At 37.5% G+C, this 21,029-nt stretch overlaps 2 protein-coding genes across 4 annotated transcripts in view; one reads left to right on the forward strand and one right to left on the reverse strand.

The window, feature by feature from the left end:
• LOC145779554 (bile acid-sensitive ion channel-like) overlaps positions 1 to 18,235 on the forward strand; it is a 39,924-nt gene extending 21,689 nt beyond the window's left edge. Inside the window, exons 6-12 of one of the 3 annotated variants that reach the window (XM_082591168.1) lie at positions 233 to 355; positions 868 to 1,014; positions 1,358 to 1,458; positions 2,195 to 2,304; positions 3,067 to 3,210; positions 17,241 to 17,387; positions 17,875 to 18,235. In XM_082591168.1, coding sequence (XP_082447294.1) covers positions 233 to 355; positions 868 to 1,014; positions 1,358 to 1,458; positions 2,195 to 2,304; positions 3,067 to 3,210; positions 17,241 to 17,387; positions 17,875 to 18,134 — 1,032 coding nt within the window. In that variant the 3' untranslated portion in view covers positions 18,135 to 18,235. Of the gene's footprint in view, positions 1 to 232; positions 356 to 867; positions 1,015 to 1,357; positions 1,459 to 2,194; positions 2,305 to 3,066; positions 3,211 to 17,240; positions 17,388 to 17,874 lie in introns of those variants that run through there. The other 2 variants (XM_082591169.1, XM_082591170.1) reach the window with 2 other exon arrangements.
• On the reverse strand, positions 13,556 to 14,392 carry LOC145779624 (uncharacterized). Its single transcript, XM_082591262.1, has one exon. The coding sequence runs from the start codon at positions 14,390 to 14,392 to the stop codon at positions 13,556 to 13,558; it is 837 nt and encodes a 278-aa protein (XP_082447388.1).
• Positions 18,236 to 21,029: the final 2,794 nt, after the last annotated feature.

A 21,029-nucleotide genomic window follows, 5' to 3' on the forward strand; every position in this document is an offset into this window, starting at 1 on the left:
CCGGGTTTCTTCTGCTGTGAATTTGATTTGCTTTTTTTGTAAATTGACTTAGTAGCCTGGTGATAAATTATCATAGTTTATCGTTGATGTTTGTAAAGTTCACAAGTATATTTTTGTTTTCTTTTGTATAAACTTCAGCTTATCAGCTACGAAAGCCTATAGACTACTGCGGTTTCATTCATGTGTTTTAAAAATTAGAAGCTTGCATATTAAAGAAGATTTGCATTGTTAGCAGAATTTTACCCGGATTGTTACTCCCATGGGCACATGCTACACGTTTATACCGCAAGATGGAGCCAAGCAGAAGATACCAGGGAGTAGTTATGGATTAGAACTGTACATAGATATTAATCAAGTATATATGTTAATTGCATAGCCTATGGTGCTCAATTAAAAATAAATTGCTGCAGCTGCAAACAAAAGCTTAATTCTTTCCAAATGACAAATATTGAACAAGCATGTCATTTTTTAATGATCTATGTAAGATAATTATGCGAATTTGTGTTTTCTGATGTAGGCCTATTTGTTATTGTTATTGTTTTATTGTTCTTTATAAAATGAAGGAAATCTATGACTAGTTTTTAATAAGCTACTTTAAAATATCTCCAAATAGTATACAGACTTACCTGGTGGCAATGTGGCTTCGAACTACCAAACAATTGTTTTTTGTTGCAATACATTAGATGTAGAATGTTTAAGTGAATGCATATTGTCATTGAGAAGTTTTGTAAAATGATTTTGACAAAACCTTTAAAATTTGAAATTTTGATCAGGCATTGACCATCAACGTAACGGTATATATACTATAGGCCTATAGCATACAGTATTTTTGTTAATCAGTGTTGTAAACATCCTTTTACTATTTAGTTTGAATACACAAGGAACAAAAATGATAGCCTAACTTCTGGAATTAAAATCCTCATACACGATAAAAACGATGTTCCACAAGTTGAGCGATTCGGACCTTCAGTATCAAGTGGACACACAGGACACATCGTCATCAAAAAGACTGTTGTGAGATCTGTATCTATTAATGCGCAGTTTGTTGTACTATGACTTTGAAAAAATAGCTTTTTACTTTCTTGCCTTACCAATGAGTATGGCTACTGACATGAACTGCAAGACAATTTTTTCAAGGTGCAAAACCCATTTTGGTCCGATCAGTAATTTAACAGGTCGCCAACACTTTTGTGACCTACATATCAAACCTACATTTAGTTACGGCTTGAGAATTTTTGTAAATTAGAAAAAAATCTACACTTTGTTACACCATCATTAAACAAACCTGTCAAACTAAATCTGTTGGTGTTGTAGCCTACTGCATTGCGCACTAAGAGTTTAATGCTGTGCGTTTCAGAGACATTTGTTGATCAAACCATGGGGAAAGTGCGAACAAGAAGAAAAGAAATTGTTGCATCATGAGTATTACTCTGTTGCCTCTTGCATGGAAGAATGCGCGTATGTTTTGTAAATCCTTTCTATTTGTGGCGACTCTGATTGCTTTCTTTAATAAACGTGTATTTTTGTTCAGCCTATCATTTCTTTTGAAACCATAGTAAGCTATGATCTTGTAGATAGATTTTAAATCTGCCATACACGTGACTTAGTCGATACCGCAAAGCTTATGATAGGATTCAGTGCATGCTGTGACGTTTATTTTGAAATACCCTGAATGGACTGCTGCAAATGGGAATTGGCTAAGCACACTCGTGGTACACTACATTTCATTGCAAACGGTATCTGCTAGGTAGACCACCAGATTCAGTTGACCAAACCAGCTAACAAACCAGTCATTTTTATATTGATTCATGGGCTGCAGACGTTGAATCAAAGTAAAACATGACTGATTTGCTGTCTGGGAAGGCCTACTTAGTATTATTAGAAGTAGGCTACGTACTTTAACCAAAACTTAAACCAACACAAACGTTGTTTGACGAATGATATGGATATCTAATTTTATGATTTAGGCTTTGGTATAAAATACGTCAATGTTTCCTACTTAGATTTTTTGCTACTTTAAGCACTTTTCTAAACAAATGCTGTCATTTAAGTGTGGCTTAATAAAATAGTTTACATGCGTGGAGTTCAGAAAAATTTGAACGTAGGCCTACCCATGGCAAAACATTGGTTAATCACAAATTCGATAGCAAACTTTTTTTGAAAAGCTTATTGACCGTATATATACACTTTGCAGCGTGCACTACATTGTAAACAAATGCGGATGCAAACCATTTTGGGATAAATATTTTCAAGTTGAAGAGTGTGATGCTTTGAATATTTTCAATTGTTCCGGTAAAGCCGAAGGTGATTTCACTATTTCTTCAATTACATTTCTTGTTGTTTATCACATGCAAAAGAATCTGTTACTTTATGACAAGTAGTGAAAGTTTGTCATGGACATTTAAAACAGAAAGAAGCAACTAAATCGAAATAGTTTTAATGTTTTCTAGCAATGTCATTGAACAAAAGCTGCTTTTGAAGTTATGAAAGTAGCCTGTGGAAATCAACATGTATCCACAGCAGCCTACTTCTTCATTGCTGCGCTAGCATACTTTCTTTGTTGGGTTTGTGTCTAACAATAAGCGTAGGCTGTATGCATCCAACCAGAAGCAGTACGAAGAAAAAATATTTAGTCTTAATGCAACAAAAAGTTGGTATGACCTAACATTGTTGAACTAACGTGTTCAAATCAATGATTCAGCCAATAAATCACTTCGTTTTTGCATGAATTCAATGGCTGCAGAGTGCAGATTTTGAATCTATGATTGAGGAAGTGGTTTGTTGGCTGAGAATAAAGTGCTTGAAATAAGCAGTTTTAAAAACAACATGCAGGTGCAAGTGGTTGAAAAACCACATGTAGGCCTAAGTACCTATACGGTAACAGTCTATCGCTGCTTTTATTTTGCGTCAAAAACATGGTAGCCTAGTGACGTCAATTTTGTCGCCAATAAGCGCATTTTAAACGTGTTTTATTGTTTATCTCTGTGGACAAGTCTCAAGATAAGTTAATGGAAACGCGCTAAACTACAGTGTCAATATTAAAAAGTGTTTTTTTTGTTTTTGCAGAGGAGTTTCCACACAAAAACACCCCAGAAACTTGTAACTGTCCCACACCATGTGACATGACGACTTTTGAGGTGGGAAAGACCTCTTCTTTTCCTAGTATTGAAGTTTCAGAGTTCTTGTTAACTCATTCATATCGCAATGAAAGTATGTACATGAACACCTTATACGGAAAACTATCATTCTAAAATAGTTCACTTGCCTAATTAGTAATGGCAGAAATGTTTATTGTTGTACTGAGTGGCTTTCCTAAGTTCTACAGTTGTAGAGCATGGAATCACGAAACAGGTGCAGTTATGCACGTTTTAGGTTAAATCTGCTGCTGATAGGTCTTTATGGTGTTTCATCAAACTAGTGTTTTAAATAAAAGTGGCACTTCAAAGTATGCTCTTGTAGTACACACAAAAAGTTGACCTACGTTTGCTCAGTCTCAAAGCCAGGGTATGGGATGGAGTGGAATGGATGACGTTTTTCCATCTTCCATCCTGAGATTTTCTTTTATTTGAAAACTTTGTGACTAACTGTAAACTAAAAATTTAACAGCAGTATTTTTCTAAAGGTTGTGTAACGTCTGGTGTTAGAAGTTAGAACAATTGTAGATTCTTGTAGCCCTAAAGTGTATCTGTGGTATAGTTTTGGGGTAACTTTGAAACTTGGTGTTTAGCAGAGTTATATCAATTACATAGTTTCAGTTTAATTTCATTACAATTACATTGGTCTTAAGTTTTCAAATCACAATCAGGCTACTTCCAAATGTAATTAATTACACGTTTCAATTACAAAAATGAAATGTTAGTCACAGCGGAAAACCATAATATCTTCGTGGGAAAGTTGTAACATAAAATTCCCGGATCCTTTCGTCTATATGCAATGACACCGAAAAAATACTCTTCTGAAAACGTCTTTTCACGAATTGTATTTCAAGAAAAAGTAGCCACAGGCTGTCGAAATTGGGACGCAACGCGGTACGCCACTAAAACTTGTCACCACAATAAAAATTACTAGGATAAAAGACGGAAATTTCGTCTAGTTGGTAAGCACCAAGCAAAACAGTTTTAACATTTGACCAACCTTCCAACGACGATTCTAAAATGACGAAACTGACTTGAGGTATTTCAAATGCACGTAAGCAGCTTCTGTGACGTAACAGTGATAAAAATTGTGAAGCAATTCCCCACAGGTGTTCAAAGACACCGTGCAATGTTTTACAGGTCTTACGAAGTATGTTGCAATTTCTGCTCATTTTTTAACAATTTCCATGACGTAAGACACCAGGTTTAGTAGACCATAACGGTTTTATGTGACGTTTGATTTGGGGAACGATTGTCCGTAACAAATGTCTCTATATTTATGTTTAACAATAATTCACAGGCCAACAAGAAAATTTTGGCACAAAAGGTAAGAGTCATTTTATAGTACTTCAAGACCCCTGATTCCGAAAATGCACTTTGTTTTTTCGAACTGGCTTTAGTTTTTGAGATGTTTGACAATGAAGATATCTTTGAAATCATTACTCAAAAGCTTTCAATTAGCAAATTACTTATTTTCAGCCCTGTTTACAATTATGATATCATAATTGCACTTGTATAATTCGATTGGTTAATATTGCACGATAGTTCAAAACGCAAGCAAGGGTTGAAATAAACTGTGATTTAGACATGAATATTCGATGAAAACGGTTGTGAATCACTACATCACAATAAAAAATGCCCATGTGTTTATGAATGCAGCTTTATATTTAAAAGGTAGGCCTACTGAAATGGATTTTATTCTAAGCTTTTGCTAAGGCCAAGCCTTTACTGCAAGAAGTTTTTTTCTGGTCTAATGGCTAATAAAATATGCCTTTGACAAGGAGGATGCTGTCCTAATAATCCAGATATATTTTACTGTAACTGTGACAAATGTATGCAGGAGTGTTGACAGGGGGGTCTAGGTGGTACTTTTGGATTCTGGCCCGGATTTAAAAGATTCCCCGAGACTTCAAACATTATCAAGATCTTAATGCAATCAGATGTAAAGTAATTGCCATCAGATGTTAAAACAGCCACTTCAACCGTAAGACGATAAAGTACCGCCCCCCCCCCTTCAGCTCTCTGTTGATAAAATAGTCATTTCAGCCACCAAACACTAAAAATAAGAATTTAGTTTAGTCTAATATAGTGATTTCCCTAACCACGAATAGTTAGTGAAATAATCGAAACACAAATTTCAAAATAAACAGGCTAATGTTTGTTTATACTAAAAAAATGAAATGGCACAGGTAAGAAGATTGCTATCCCTATTTCTGCACTAAAAATTAGACAAAAACCTTTTCAGATTTCAGCAATCAGCAAATGTTTGACCTAGACCCAAAAACCTTTCCCAAATCAAATTGAAAACTTTCTGACCATTTGCACTAACTTTGCTGTAAATTCTCTTCTGGTGAACTTACTGTAGAATGACCAGTGAAACATCAAAGAAATCTGGAAGTAATACTCTAGCGCTATGTGATAAGTAACAGTTCAAAAAAGCAACCGTTAGCTAGAGATAGTACGTTTTGCGGTTCGGAAAAATTCAAGATGGCGCAAGATTTGTTAACCCTATATTGCCCAGGTGGTGCTGAATCAGCACCAAGCACTTCAAATGTGCTGTCGCGGCTTAACTACTGGCTCCATGCATCCAGATTTTTTTGACTTTTCCTAAATATCATCGAATTTTATTGTGTGTAAATTTGGGCCTCCAATGTCTTATACTTTTCATGCAAACATATGCATTTTGAAATGCAATTGGTGAAATTTTGCTAAATTGCTCTTTTCGGAGAAGACTATGTGTTTTTTTATTGCTCATATGGAGCGTCGCGCTGGCCGAGAACTGTCTGAAAACAAAACCGCAAAAATGTATGACTCATTTTCTGGTTGGTGGTTTCTGCTTTAGCGTTGTCAATCAAAGATTTGTGCTGACGCAGGATTTTACTTCATACACAAACCTTTCATCCAATAACATTATATTGCTGCAGTAAACGTAACATCCCCAGGAAATGTTTAGAAGCGGCGTGAAAAACCAAAGTAAATTTTCTTGGTAGATTTCAATTTTTTTATCAAAACACTTGCTACTAATTTCATCGTTTGAACGCAACGCTGATCTTTAGTCAATTTGCTAAATAAAAAATCTTTTTGTTTGCTGTGAGATTCATAGCAGTTGTAACTTATGACCTCACAATTCCTTGATCTTCAAACGCAATCTATGAATTCCTTTTCTAACAACAAAACTGTACACATTTATCTATTTTACCTTCAAAACTGGGAAGTGGCGATGACAATACAAAGAGCTTTCATTCAAAAACGTCATATCACTGCAAACTTAAATTTTCTCCAGTCGCCTAAATGTTCAAAGGCCACTTGCAAAATGTATTCACATTTTCTGGACAGATCTCAATTTTTCATGAAAGTGCTTGATGAGAGTTTCATCGTTTCAACGCAAATGCTGATTCGGTCAATCTACCAAGTCCGCAATTTCTTTTGTTTGCGTTTGTAGACAATGAATCAACGTTATGAGAGCGAATTTGTTCGCTCTGCGATACCTAGAAAAAAACGAGTATTTACTCTAATAACGTACGGTTTTCGAAGTATTAGATCAGAACATTGATCACTCTTTGCTGTGTAGCCTACGTGCTTGTTATTATTATTTTTTTGCATCGATCACCTGCTTTAGGTAACTCAAAGAAAATCATAATTTGTTGCCGTCATAATGCACCGGCTATAAAATTCATCACAGTAAAATCTTCCAAATATTTTTAACCCTTTCTCAATATTTTTAAACCTTTCTCCCACTGATTAAACATTTATGTCAACGAAAAGGCGACAACTTTTACATAAGTGCTGAGAAGGAAGCATTTGAAGTGAGCGTAGATACCTTCTTGTAAATCGCGGAGGGCTGACGCCTATATCCATTAGGATTTAGGAATGAAGCTACCCTCTTTTTCCTAAGCAGCGCCCAGACAGACATTGCAGACGTTGAATCAAAGCTAAAATGGATTAATTTGGTGGCTGGTCTTTCATGTTCATGTAAATAATTTTTTTTTTAAGTCACAATCAGGGTCTCATTAAGTTATTTTGATAATTATGAATCCATTTATCGAATGTGGGCAACAGTTTCTAACATCTTTTATGCCTTTAACTTTCTAAAGATCACAGACCAATAGAGTACCTAAAGATTTAGATAACTACGCTATAACCTACTTTAGAAAATAGACTGTATACATAGGTGATGTCAGCCGAGTGGCTTTTAGAGCGAAGCATAACTTCCAGTGGTGGGCACTAGTTACTTTCAAAGTAATTGAGTTACAGTTACTTCGCTCAAAAAGTAACTAGTTACAGTTACCGTTTTTTTAAAAGTAACTTGTTACAGTTACTTTTCAAAGAAATAGATGTGTAGCCTACTGACCTACAACTACTCTTCTTTGCATGAAGTACAAGTTGAAAAATACATGATAAAGGCAAGGCGATACTTTGTTCGTAGCTGTTGCCTAACTACAAAACAGCAACCCCTCTGCTAGCTGTCCACATACTATAATGCTTCTAAAAATCCATAATCCAAGCCCAAAACGTCCGCCTACCAAATATAAAAAATAAAAAATTGAAAAAACGACATGCCAACCAAGGACACTCCGTACTTATAAGCAGAAGGCCCTGTCAATACTTTTATACCGGTATCTAAAATGAGCGAAGAGGCACAACATCAATTTCCTTTCAGAAACAACAGCATATCAAAATGTTTATCGCTAAGCCCAGCTCGCTTTGGCTTCAAAATGTATTTTCCACGGGCAGAAAACATGGATTTACAGGGACGCAACATTTAGCCGAGTGGCTTTTAGAGCGAAGCATAGCTGCATAACATCAGCCGGAACTATAAAGGCTACTCGAAAAGGGATTCCGACTGAAATTAGGAGTATAGAGAACCGGGAAAAGTTTTCCTATATTTTATTAACTAAAGAAAAGTGAAACAAAACCAAAACAATGACAAGGTTTGCTTTTTGGCAACACATTATACCCGACTGCAGTACAGAGTTATCCATGTGCTTTTCATATTTCCACCTCCTAAATATCACCACAATTTGATGACAGTTAGCTCTGCATTGGAAAATAACTTCTGCGTGGACTTCGCAATGCAGGCGCTATGCCAAAGTCGCTATGTTCAATCTGCCGCGAGTCTCAAGCAGGATTTTATTTAGTCGTCATTGGGTTTGTTGCAATGCAAAGTAAAACAGGCATACAATAGAAAATTGTAAATGCACAATATTATAAACTGCTTGTGCTGCATTGCAATACAAAATTTAATAATTTTCTGATCTTATTTTTGACTGAATAAATAATTGTGGCTGGACTATGAAATCGATGTAGTTGCAGTGACGTTGCCGTTTTTATGAGGATTTACCCAGCTACTAAAACGATGTATTTTTAGTACTGAGAAAAAAGTCTACAGACATTGAATCAATGCAAAATGCACAAATTTTTCTTGCCGGGTAGTGCTAGGCAAGTCGGCATGGACTTCAAAACTTATTTGAGGTTTATTCGTGCATTTTTTTTAACTTCCGTGATGCTGCAAAAAATTCAACTGTTTTTTGCTATTACAATCTACTTTGTGACAAACGGTCCTACTCAATACAGTTTCTTTTACTATGTGAAACAAAACTTGACAACACCATAGAATAAATCAAAAACAAATATTTTCATTCTGGTGAGTGGAACAAACTGCAAGACGTTTTTATAAAAAAAAGGTGTCCAGAGTGTCGTGAAGATTCGTTTGACTCGCACAGAATAAGATACTTCTCAACAATACAAAATTGTGTGAACCATAGGCTATAGACGAAACAGCTTGAATTGTTTCTGACTATCCTGAAAGACAACAGTGAAACCTTTTCAAGAAAAGCAATTCTACTATTGCGTTATTCAAAATCAAACTAACGTCTTCGGACGTTAAAATCCTTTAAAATGAACAGCTACATTGAGCGCTGACAAATACGTCGGCAAGAAAAACCGCAGACAGAAAAATCTTAAAATCATTTGTCAGCCTTCAATCTCTCGAGAGAATGGAAACCGCACACGCTGATGACGCGGAGAGTGAGAAAAAACGAACATTTTTTCTTGATTGCAGTGTTTCTTTATTTTAAATGTGGTAAAAAAAGTACTGCTTGTGTAATGTGTATTGCTTTGAATCAAGAGTATTTTAAGCAATTGAATGACAATTTTACAATTTTCATAACCCCAGATAAATTTTCTATCTGTAGTCAAAAGATGGTAATGATGAGACTCGTAATAAAAGAGTTATAAGCGCTTAAACTGGGTGCTGAATCAGCACCACCTGGGGATTCGGTGGAACTCAGAACCTAGGGATAATAGGGTTAAACGACCATTCTTTTGGCATATCGGGTTTGATCGAGGACAGAATAACAAAAAGCTCTACATCTGACAAGACTGACACTACAAACAAGAGCAAGCTACTGCAATACAGGCTACCAGAAGCGCCAAGATTGTGATAAGCGCATAGTGACATGTAGAAAAATATTAATGCCTTTGAGCAGGGTTGGAAGTAACGACTAGTTGTCACTATTCGATAGCGTTATTCGTTGCTTTCTGAATATCGAATACTTAGACCAATTGCTTTTAAAAATAAATATCAAATGCGCGTTATTCACTGCTTTTTTACGCAAGCAACGAAATCATTATTCGTTTTTCACTAATCGATATTTAGGAGAACTGCTGAATCATGTTTTGTTGTTCACTTACTTCATCGTTAAAACGAATTTACGAGATTTAGTTTTCGAATTATTATCCGACCTTATCCCCTTCCGATTTTCGAACTTCAAAGGATTAAGGAAAATTTTGCAGCAACACAGTTCAGAAAAACCATACCAGTGAGAGTCGTTAACAGTGTTGCCAACCTTGCGGTTTTCCCGCAAGTTTGGGCTTGTTTTTTTCGAGTTTTCGTAATTTTTGTTGCGTGTGTTTTGGCCAGTCAATTTTTAGTAATTGCTATTCATTGCTTTTTTTTAAGTATCGATAGCGGAAAATCATTGCTTTTTTGGGTACTATCGAATAGTGAAATAGTCATTGCTTTTTGACTAACGACTTCCAACCCTGCCTTTGAGAATATAATAATATATATGCAAATGATATTCCTCTTAATTTTTTACTTTGAATGGCATGTGTCATCCTCATTTTAACAGCGCATCAATAAAAGTTTGTACACAACCTTCATATTCATCACATTGTCGATGAAGGGGGCACGATATTAAAGTGGTACCGGGACCGAGAAATCCTGTCAACGGCCCTGAATATATGACAAAGGAAAACCGCTTCAGTCTGAATTATTTCATTAAAAGAGGCTACCAGCTTATTACCGACTCGATGTCTCAGTGGTTATTGCTTCCGCCTCTGAATCGGTAGGCATGGGTTCCTCCTAAAGCATGCAACCATTCCACTCAAACCCGATTCTGGGCTCCAGGCTAAAAAGAAATTTAGGGTGCCATGGCTTAAAGAGAGCCGTGGAATCACTATGACAATTGATACATCTGTACGGTGAACATGTTCGAATGAAGTCGTCACAAAGAAAGTTGAGACATCATGCTGACATAGAGTATGCAAGGCGGCCATTGTGTGGACGTTGCCATTTCTGTTTTTCTTTGCCCTCTCTTGTTTCAAGTGGTGATTTGCTTGAAACAACAAGAAAACAGGCATGACCGAGAGTAACCTTAATACCTTCAGTAATGATTTGGAGCAAGGTCAAGCTTTTTTCTCAAAACCATTTCTACCACCTAGGCTACTGTAGTTAGTTATCAAAAGTGGCAGCTGGAATTTTGGCTCCTCATCTCGATCAACGTGGCATTCTTTACTCCGAAGCCAAGATTACTTCTTCTGTAACAAGGATAAAATTCTAAGCAGCCACTTTACTGAAGAACATAACTTTGTATTCTGGAATTATGTACAGTAAATGGCCTTCGTACCTTAATGGGGTGTTGTTCAGTGCGCTTACCATAATATAGAGTTGCGTTTGTTCACCGATAGCTTTGTTTTGCTTATTTGTCTAGTTTGTTAAGCAAAACAATGTATGCATTTTGGTTGTACTTAGTAGCTTACTTAGTAAGTCTGATAAGTGATACTGTTGAAGTCAACAAATATAATAACGCAAAACGCAAGTTTCTACATCTTGTATTCTCAGGCTTGCTTCACATCGTATTTTGAACTAGGAGAATTAACGTTAAATAGCTGTTTGTTTGGGTTGTAATCAACGTGATTGGTTCCAAATAATGTTTATGCAACTCAGAAATGTGCCTGCGATTACTTTCCGTTTTGTCTATGTAATAAACGTTAAATCTATAGGGGCTCAAAATTACGAAAAAAATATTTTTTCTGTATCTCAAAAACTAGAGCCAATTCGAAAAAAGCAAGTGCATTTTTAGAATCAGGGGCCTCGAAATACCCTAAACAACTCTCACATGTCGTGCCTTTACGATTTTTTTTGTTTTTTGTTGGCCTGTAATTGCAGTTTGATTTTATCAAAAACAATGGAATTGCATTTGATTAACAATTAGATAGCGAAAATTGTCTGTAGACCGACCTAGTAAGTTCCGGTATGATATACAACAGTAGATCTGCATCATGCGTGCGACTTACCAAATGTAATAGATTGATTTTCACTTATAAAGGCCTACTAAATGAAAATTTCAAACGGGAATTAAGCATTAAAATGCTTAAACTGAACATTCAAAAAAATTTGGCCTCAATCAGCACAGCACAGAATACATATTTGTTGTGTGTAGGCTAATTTAGTTGTGTAACCCTCGAAATTGTTATATTATAATCTTTAGGCAAAAAAACTTAGCCAGTTATTGTTGCAAAAGAAAATTAGTCAAAACAGTGTGAGATAAATTTTGTTGCAACCTATTTTTGTGTATGTTAACCCTCGAAAGTCATATAGTTTGAATTTTGGGCGAAAAAAGTTAGTAAAATTGTTGTGAAGAAAATGTGAGCACAATTAGTCAGAACAGTGTGGAATACATTTTTATTGCAACCTAATTTGTGCAACCCTCAAAACCGATATATGACACCGAATTAATTAAACTCATCGTGAGTTTAATCAGAAAGTTGTTATTAATAATAAAATAAATCACTTTTACCAACCTTAATCCCATTTCGTATACTTATTGCCTGCAAATTTGTGCTGAAAAGAGATATATATCCATCCTGGTCTATAACTGAAAATCCTGTTTGTTTGAAATTCAAATGCAAATATTAATTTCAAGTAAAGAGCAAAAGTTTTTCTCTTTATATACCACTACCTACCGCAAGTTTTTCTATGAATTTAAATGGTTTGATTTTGAATTTTTATCCTCAGAATGATAAAGCCTTAATAGGTCATTTCTGGTAGTTTCGCATACTTAACCTTATGTAAGCTTAACCTTATGTTTGAATGTCTGAACTGAAGTGAAACTATCTTATAGGGCCTTGTCACGAAGGGTAACGCCTAGAACATCACATAACTGAGGCGAAAGAGAAAATTGAATTGATTCCTGTCTTTGTCATGAGTTACCAAAGGGGGGGGGGGGGACTTGTATACCTGGGACTGGTATATAAGTCCCCCCCACCCCCCTTGGTAACTCATGACAAAGACAGGACTCAATTCAATTTTCTCTTTCGCCTTAGTTGTGTGATGTTCTAGGTTTTTCCGTCACGAAGTGTGAATGTTGTTGCCTTCTCGTTTTCGAACAACCTTTCGGGCAAATCGTTGGGTCAATACGAACAAAAAGCCGAAGGATTTCAGCTGAAACGGAACCTTTTATTCCTCTTACAGCTTGTGTGTATTTTGATACGTGTTGAAAAGTTCATTATGCTTGGACTTGGTGTGGAATGTAGGGGCAGTGGAATGTCGGTACGACTCACTTTACTGATTTTTCTTGTGATATGGACAGTTGGAGAGTCATTGTGACACTTAAAAATTGACAGAACTGCACAAAGTTTTCTTTGGTTTTACATGAAATCATTCTCATCAAGTGAAATGCTATATTTTACTTGAAATGTTGGGTGCTAGAACATCAGCAGAACCTTACTGCATCAGTGTTAGGCTACCTATCGTCACCACTGTAGCTTGAAGTCTGCTGATGCATTATTGACATGACCTACATTGAAACCAACAAACTCATTTCAGTAAAGTAGGCTTTAATAAACTTAAAACGTGAATATCCTGCAATTGAAAACTAGCTTTAAAGAATGTTAACAGAAAGTATTAAATGACAAACTAAAACAACACTCTACTTAAACTGTCGATTGCACTGCTACACTGTTAACTGAAAACTAGAGAATGAACCAACACGAAAGAAACCAAGAGAAGCCAAGTCAGGCAATCGGCAAACCCACACTGCGCTGTCGGCAAGAGAGATGTGGTGCGTGACGACACGCGCTACACCACATTCTCCCCAGCCAAATAAATTTCGAAAAGGACCAGACAAGATGTTGACTCAGAAGCCATATCTTTCTGGTGACTTTCGAATTCTCGTAGAACGTCTCAAGATAGGTGTACTGTTGTCGGTAAACCCTTCATTAGTTGATGTGATCGGGTTTGTAATATCACAAGTAGGCCTACTGCCTTCGCGAACGTCAGTAGTTAAATTCGAAGGAGCGTCTGTTGACGGCGTGTTATAATCGTTTTTTAGTATGTTATGGATTTCAGGTTCTTCCGGCACATTTAAGGCAAGATCCGTCGTTGTAGAAAGGCGTTCTTCTGCATCAACTTCAGTTTGAGGAGAGGGTGCCAAATCCGAGGTCGAAACAGTCGCCTCTCTTCCACTTTGATATCGTACACGAGCATAAGTAGGATTCGCATTGAGTAATATTACTGGATCACAGACAGGTTCACCTTTATTACGCACAAAGCGTCGCAATAAAACTGTTTTACCGGAGTCCAAAAGCCACGAAGGCATTGCCATGCCATACATGGCTCGTCGTGCAAATGAGAATAACCTCTCGTGGGGTGTTTGATTAGTCGCGATACATAGCAATGACCTAATAGAATGCAAAGCCTGTGGAAGGACTTTCTCCCAATCGTCCTCCAGAACATGATGCGTTCTCAAAAGAAGTTTTATTGTTTTCCATACCGTTTGGTTTGTCCTTTCGCACTGTCCATTTCCTTGAGGATGGTAAGGTGAGGAGCAACTAGTAGCTATTCCACGCGTAGAAAGAAAATCTTTGATCTCTCGGCTAGTGAAAGCAGTTCCTCGATCGCTGTGGATGTAAGCAGGGAAACCAAACAGGCAAAATAAGTTAGTTAAACAATCAATGACGGACTCGGAAGACATTCTTTTGCATGGAAACACAAATGGGTAGCGACTATATTCATCTACAATCACTAACAGGTAGGGCTTCAAACCTTTAACAGGACCCTTGAAATCAACAGATAGTCGTTCCCATGGGTGCGTAGCTTTGATAAGAGTTCCTCTTGGTGGTTTGTAAAAACGTGGTTTGAGTTCAGCACAAGTTTAGCATTGGTTGCAGATTGCTTTAGTCTCTTCGCTGGTGTACGGCAAGTTGCGGGATCGAATAAAGTGATACAATCTAACATATCCTGGATGTCCAAGTGATTCATGTAAAGAAAGCAAGTCTTTTCCGGGGCTCAGAGTTGCAGACACTCTTGATAGTGCATCAGGGGCTATGTTTTCTTTTCCGGGCTTGTGACGGATTTCGTAATGAAACTGGCTTAGCTCTAGACGCCACAACAAAATTTTGTTATTTTTGATCTTCCCGCGGTTGCGTCTATCAAACATATACGAGATCGATTGCTGATCGGTGACAAGTGAAAAGGTGCGACCCTTTAAAAAATGGGCCCATTTTCGAACGGCTTCAATGATTGCTGTAGCTTCTTTTTCGATAGCCGGATACTTCTGTTCGCAGTTACTGAGGGTGCGGGACATAAAAGCGACAGGGCGACCGCCTTGGGAGAGAATTGCGGAACAGTCGTAATGACTTGAATATTCAATTATTCAAGTCATGCAGAAAGGATGACGACGTTTCTGCATGACTTGAATAATATAAAATAAACATGATAAATCATGTATTTCCATACATTTATTTTGGAAATAGCCTATACACTTTGTATGCACACGGACATTGGGCAGCTCACAAAGCTACGCATGATACGCTGCACCTGAATGTGTGACGTACGGTATAGCGGTAACCCAAAAGCTACAGTTGCACCCGATTTTGTAATAATACTATGACCCTCCAGTTGATCACCTTATTTATGAATGAGCAATCTCCTACTTTTCCCATCCCTATAGTGGAATGATGGAAGACTGTCTTCCATTCCATCATCCAAATCTTCGATTCTTGAAATTTTCCATCTTCCATCCAGAAATCTGCCTTTCATCCCATCCCATTCCCTGCTCACAGCTACTGTTCTTGTAAAGTCATAATATTTTTATTCGGAAAAACTGTCAGTTTGCTTCAAATGCTAAATAGGGATAGAGTAGGCTTACTTATAAAAACAAACAAGGTTATGCAAACATCTCATGAAATCTTGGGAGAACCATGTTCGAACCTTCATTTTTCGCTGAAGACTACAAAAAGAAAAATCATATAATTTGGCATCTCAGGGGAGAGACGAAATGCTAGAGTCCTGGGGAATCGGTAGGCATAGGTTCCCCTTAAAGCAGGGGCGGGCAACATACGGCCCTCGGGCCGGACCCGGCCCGCGACAGGATTTTGAGCGGCCCTCAGATAGTTTCCAGTCTTTACATGATAATGTGGCCATCGGCCACATTCTGCCGCAATCCCCCACTACTTGCTTACTATGTCAAATAATAGTGACTTTTAGTTATTCTTTAGTTCTTTGATTTTGGTTTTAGCCAAGTGACAAGCATGTTATGTTCCGTCATAAACAGGCCCTTCCATCTTTTTTCTTTGTCCCTTGTAAGAATCTCCTTCAGTCTCAAGCCTTGCTTCAAGCCGGAAAAATAGATCAAACTGAAATTTGGCTGATTAGTGTAATAATTAAACGTGGAACGTATACAAATAATAGTGATTGTTGGTTATTTTTTAGTTCTTTATGTTTTTAGATTCTTTGTTTTCAGTTAAAATTTGAATTTAAATTTACAATAAATATTTTCCCATGGATTTTGCCAAGAAACGTAAAGTTGAAAAAGAGTTTCTCGAATTTTGGATGCTGAAGTACTTTTTCACTTAAGTCGGCAAGAAAGCAGTAGGCTATGTTTGCTTTGCAATGAAAGTGTTTAAAGAGCACAGCATTTGTAGCCATTATGCGACAAAACATGCAGGCTATGGCAGTACTTTATCAGCAACGGAATGGCAAAGAAGAGCAACAGAACTGGACAGAAGACTTAAAAGCAGCAGAATGTAGCCTATTTGTAAAAGCTAAAACTGCTACTCATAACAGCTTTGTTGTCGCATACAACATTGCTAAGCGTAGCAAACCGTTCTGCGATTCATGAATCCGACCCGCCAAGTAGGCTACTTCATTTTCCCATATCAGGCCCGCCGACTAGAGAAGTTGCCCGCTCCTGGGCTAGACAATGGCGTCATGTAATATTTATGATCAATCCCTAATGATTTGAGTAAGTTATCGTGTTTGCAACTAAAGTTTTCTGTAACTTAATGATTTTGCCAAAAAATACTTTCGGGTCAATAACCGATTCTTGAGTTAAACATTTTTCAGAATGTCCGGTCAGATTTTGGTGAAACGCTTTTTTGAACAAAGAAACTTCAAGATCAAGCGACGCTGATTCGACTCTCGGTGTGTGCGCTTTAGCAATGCTGTTCAACTACAGTTTTCCATTCAGCGGAACTTCATGACTAGTGAACGGAGTAACTTACAGACAACACTTCAACAACAAACGGAAACTTCACTTTGTCAATCTCCGTAACTAGTCTTGCGTCAGTGCTTCAAAGCCAATTTAGTATTTACACTCATAGCCTACACTCTTACAGCTAGCCTATGTGAAACTACCAGGATTAAGCTCTCAAAAGTTTTTTAGTCCGAGGATAAAGATTCCCATAATTAGGCTAATCGTTTCCCACCTATCTGCTTAGACTGCAATCAGTTTGCTAGGCTTTCGCAAACACAACAGCTTGTTTTGAGCACTCAAAATTTAAACTTTTTTCAATAACCTTGCTTTTACAATTTTTATTCAGGTATAAATAATTTATCTGAGATCGACCATTCATTTGACATGCTACAACGCTTTGGAAAAGATCACGTGATGTTAGACATATTTTACGATAAGTTAAGCTACACAAGTCTGACTGAAAGGAAATCTGTATCTGAAGTCAGCTTAATGAGTAAGAAAAAAGTCTAGTGGTTTTATTACTGCTTGGTGTTAATACCGCAGGTTAACGACAGTTAAAAAATTGCGTGTATTTTACGATATAGGCAAGAAATGTAAGTTACCTAAATCTGCTCAAAGCGTCATAAGCTTACCTGGTAAAAGTAAAGGGACCTCATATTTAATTCTAAGCTTCGGGGAATAAAAAAGAAGGTTTTTCTTTTAATTATTGGCTACTGAGCTATTAGCACAGACGAGAGTCGGACCGCTGTTGTTTCATCAATTACTTAGCCTTTTCTGACCTAATTTATTAGGCTACACCACGGCCATAAAATGGAGCGGTGTTTATCAGGCAGCTTATCTGATAGTCTAACCAGGTTTGGAAAGCCAGCGCCTCACCACCTCTATTTTTACAGCTTTAAACTTCTAGATTATGGTCTAGCTTCTCTGCCACTATCACACAGGCTCTTTAAGCTAACTACTACACGTTTTATTTCACGCAGGTGACGTCGGTGGTCTCCTTGGCTTGTGGCTTGGAATAAGCATAGTTACTATTGCAGAATTCATTCAATTTTTGATAGATGCTGTGGAATGTTGGATAGAAAAAAATAAAGGCAACAGAATGAAAAAGAATGACCCTAATGTTTCCACAAAAACACATTCAGCTATGTTTCAACATTACCAGGATATGTGGGACGCTGAAGACAATGCTGAAAAATCTGATATACTTCTTGCACTAGCAGAAGCACACTGGGATAAATGAAATGAGCAATCCTTATAATTATTTCATGAATACATTACGTAATCAGCTTATGAATGCAGGTTGTCGTTGCCGTTATATTTGCCTAATAGCCGCAGTGTTGACAAGGGGTTTACTGAGTACTTTTCGACCCGAACCGGGGATGATTTAGGGCCCGGAAATAAAAGATACCACCGCGTATTCTTTGGACATAGTCGATTGGACATAGTGCGAAGTGTCGTGATTTGAGACCCGAGAATATTGGTACGTCTTGGGCCCAAAATATTCTCTCAACGGCTCTGGTTACAAAAGGTCAATGTCAATTAATTACCAATCAGAGGTGGGCATTTGCTACAATATGCCAAAAAAGTGGCGCTACCACCTACCAGTCAAAAGTAGCGAGCGCTACTGTTGAGTTGATAATGGAAAGCTCTAATCAAGTTCTGCCTTTTTAAGATAAAATTTTGAAAAGAAGTGATATCAAGTTTTAGTAGGCCTACAGCATTCCCTTTTATCATTTTAACGTCGTTGTGGAATCGTCGAAAACCTACGTGACATATTTTATGCTCCAGTGTTGCCATCAAAAACCTTTGAAAACGTTTACTTTTCTAATTTAAACTGGAAAATAGAGTAATTGCAACTAAAACAAATGTAGCGCATATCCGCTGCATTGGAAAAAGTAGTGTTGCTACTTCAGCCACTACTCTAACAAAAATGTAGCGCGGCTATCGCTACTAAAAAATAGCGCAAAGTGGGCAAATAATACGGTAAGTTTCTTTCCTGTTCTCTAATTTGTAAACTATAGGCTGCTGAAATGTAGGCTAAAAGGGGCGAGCAATGAGCACTAGCTAATCCAGAAAAAAATAAGTTGAGATGGTTATCAAAATTTCAACGACGAGAAAATTCCGAGCGAAATGAACAATGTAAATATTAAGACTCTGAAAAAGGGGGTAACTGGGGAGCTTTGTCCCCAGAACATTTTGGCAACTGCTTATTAAACTTTGTAGCTTACTAGGCCTGTAAGTAGGCTATCAGGGCCGTGTAAACACAATTCTGAGGACCCTCGAAGTCGATTCGTGGGCCCTATGTTTAGTGATAATTTTTAAAGATTGACCAAGAAAGCGTTAGGTCATGGCCACAAAGTTTTTCAATGTAGCCTAGCCACTTCCCTTCGGATGTCGGCTATAGCCGACAGTTTTTTTCCGTGCCAATTCCTCGGATGTCGGCTATTTCCGACAGACTTTTCTTGGTTTGACAGCGGGAGTCGTCTTTTGCTGTACATTGCTAGCAGTTGAGAGGAGAATCACCTACTAATGGTTCTTTTATCTTCAGGCAATGATTCAGCTGTAATAAATCAATGTTATAGCGGAATTTTGTTTGTGAGAAACTTGCCTGTGACATAAGTTTTCTGAGCTGCTGTACTGTTTCAGCAGATTTGCTGTTCGCATGAGCGACTTGAAGGTATTCCAGTGGTTGCTTAGCTGTAGAGGTGGCAACGCGAATCTTTTGTTGTAAATCAAAGTATTTTTCCGCAGGGGCGGGTTTAGTCTGATGGAGGGCCCGGGGCACTTTTAGATCGGGGGCCCCTTGCAAAAAGTATTAAAAACTATCTCTACGTCTACAGTAGCATTAATCCAGCACTGCACTACACAGCATTTTGCAGAAACTTCAAAGGTTGAAGGAAAAAAATATATCACAAAATCACATTTTTTCACGTCTGGGGGCCTTTCAAAAGGGGAGCCCGGTGCACCTGGATAGTGGAACCGATCGTTTATTCAAGATAAGACCTCTGCTTGATGAATTTCTCCACAATTTTCAGAAAGGCTATTGTCTACAGAAGCACATCTCTGTGGATGAATCTATGCTGAAATTTCACGGCAGGCTAAAGTTCAAGCAATAAAACCTTTCCAAGATGGCACGGTTTGGACTAAAGCTGTACCGACTCTATGAATCAAATGGGAGTATGTGTGGATACACCTGGAATTTCAAACTATTACAGTGGCCAGGATCGAGACCGTGCTCTACCAGCTAGTCACAATGGTAAACCATAATCTCTTCGCGGGAAATTTATAACATAAATTTCCCGGATCCGTTCGTCTGTATGCAATGACCAAAAGAAACATTCTTCTGAAAACGTCCATTCAAGAATTGTATTTCTGTAAAAATAGCCTCAAGGCTGTCGAAGGATGGGGGCAACACCGTACGCCACTAAAACTTGTCACTACAATACAAATTACTGAAATAAAGACGGAAATTTCGTCCAGCTGGCAAGCACAAACAAAACCGTTTTAATACGCGACCAACTTTTCAAGCAACAATTTTGAGAATGACGAGAATAGATTTTAATCTTCCAAACGCACGTAAACATCTTCTGTGACGTAATAATGATAAGCATTATGAAGCTATTCAAGCACCTGTTAAGTTTGGCTTACATCATATCTCGTAATTCAAGATTTAACGATGATGTAATGTTTCAACAGGTGTGACAAATTAAGGTGATGCAATCTTTGCTTATTTCTAGCAATAGTCCACATGACGTAAGACGTCAGGTTCAGTAGACAACGGTTTTATGTGACGTTTGATTTGTACAGATATTGTCCGTAACACCAGCAAGTACAAAAGTGGTCATAAATTTATGCCATGATTTACTTAGAAAAGGTTCATCATCATTTTATTTTTCGTCATTAACGCGTCCGGGACGAAAAAGATACTAACTACAAAATCGATATAAACCTACCAGCACGTTAACGAACGGGAAAAGGTGGCAAAACCTTGAAAGGTTTAAAACATGCCTGAAGGAAAAATAATGTATAGTAGGCTATATATCAGTAGTTAGCACGGCCACAAAGCCCAAAAAACAAATAGCAAAAAATAACACAAAAACAGAGAGAAGCACACATGCAGTAATGAATGACAGCC

Source organism: Aplidium turbinatum, chromosome 11 (genome assembly GCF_918807975.1).
Source record: "Aplidium turbinatum chromosome 11, kaAplTurb1.1, whole genome shotgun sequence".
Classification (NCBI taxonomy): Eukaryota; Metazoa; Chordata; class Ascidiacea; order Aplousobranchia; family Polyclinidae; genus Aplidium; species Aplidium turbinatum.

What these genes read in the sequence shown, in the direction of transcription:
- LOC145779624 (XM_082591262.1), bottom strand. Translation starts at nt 14,392, where the DNA reads ATGTCTTCCGAGTCCGTCATTGATTGTTTAACTAACTTATTTTGCCTG.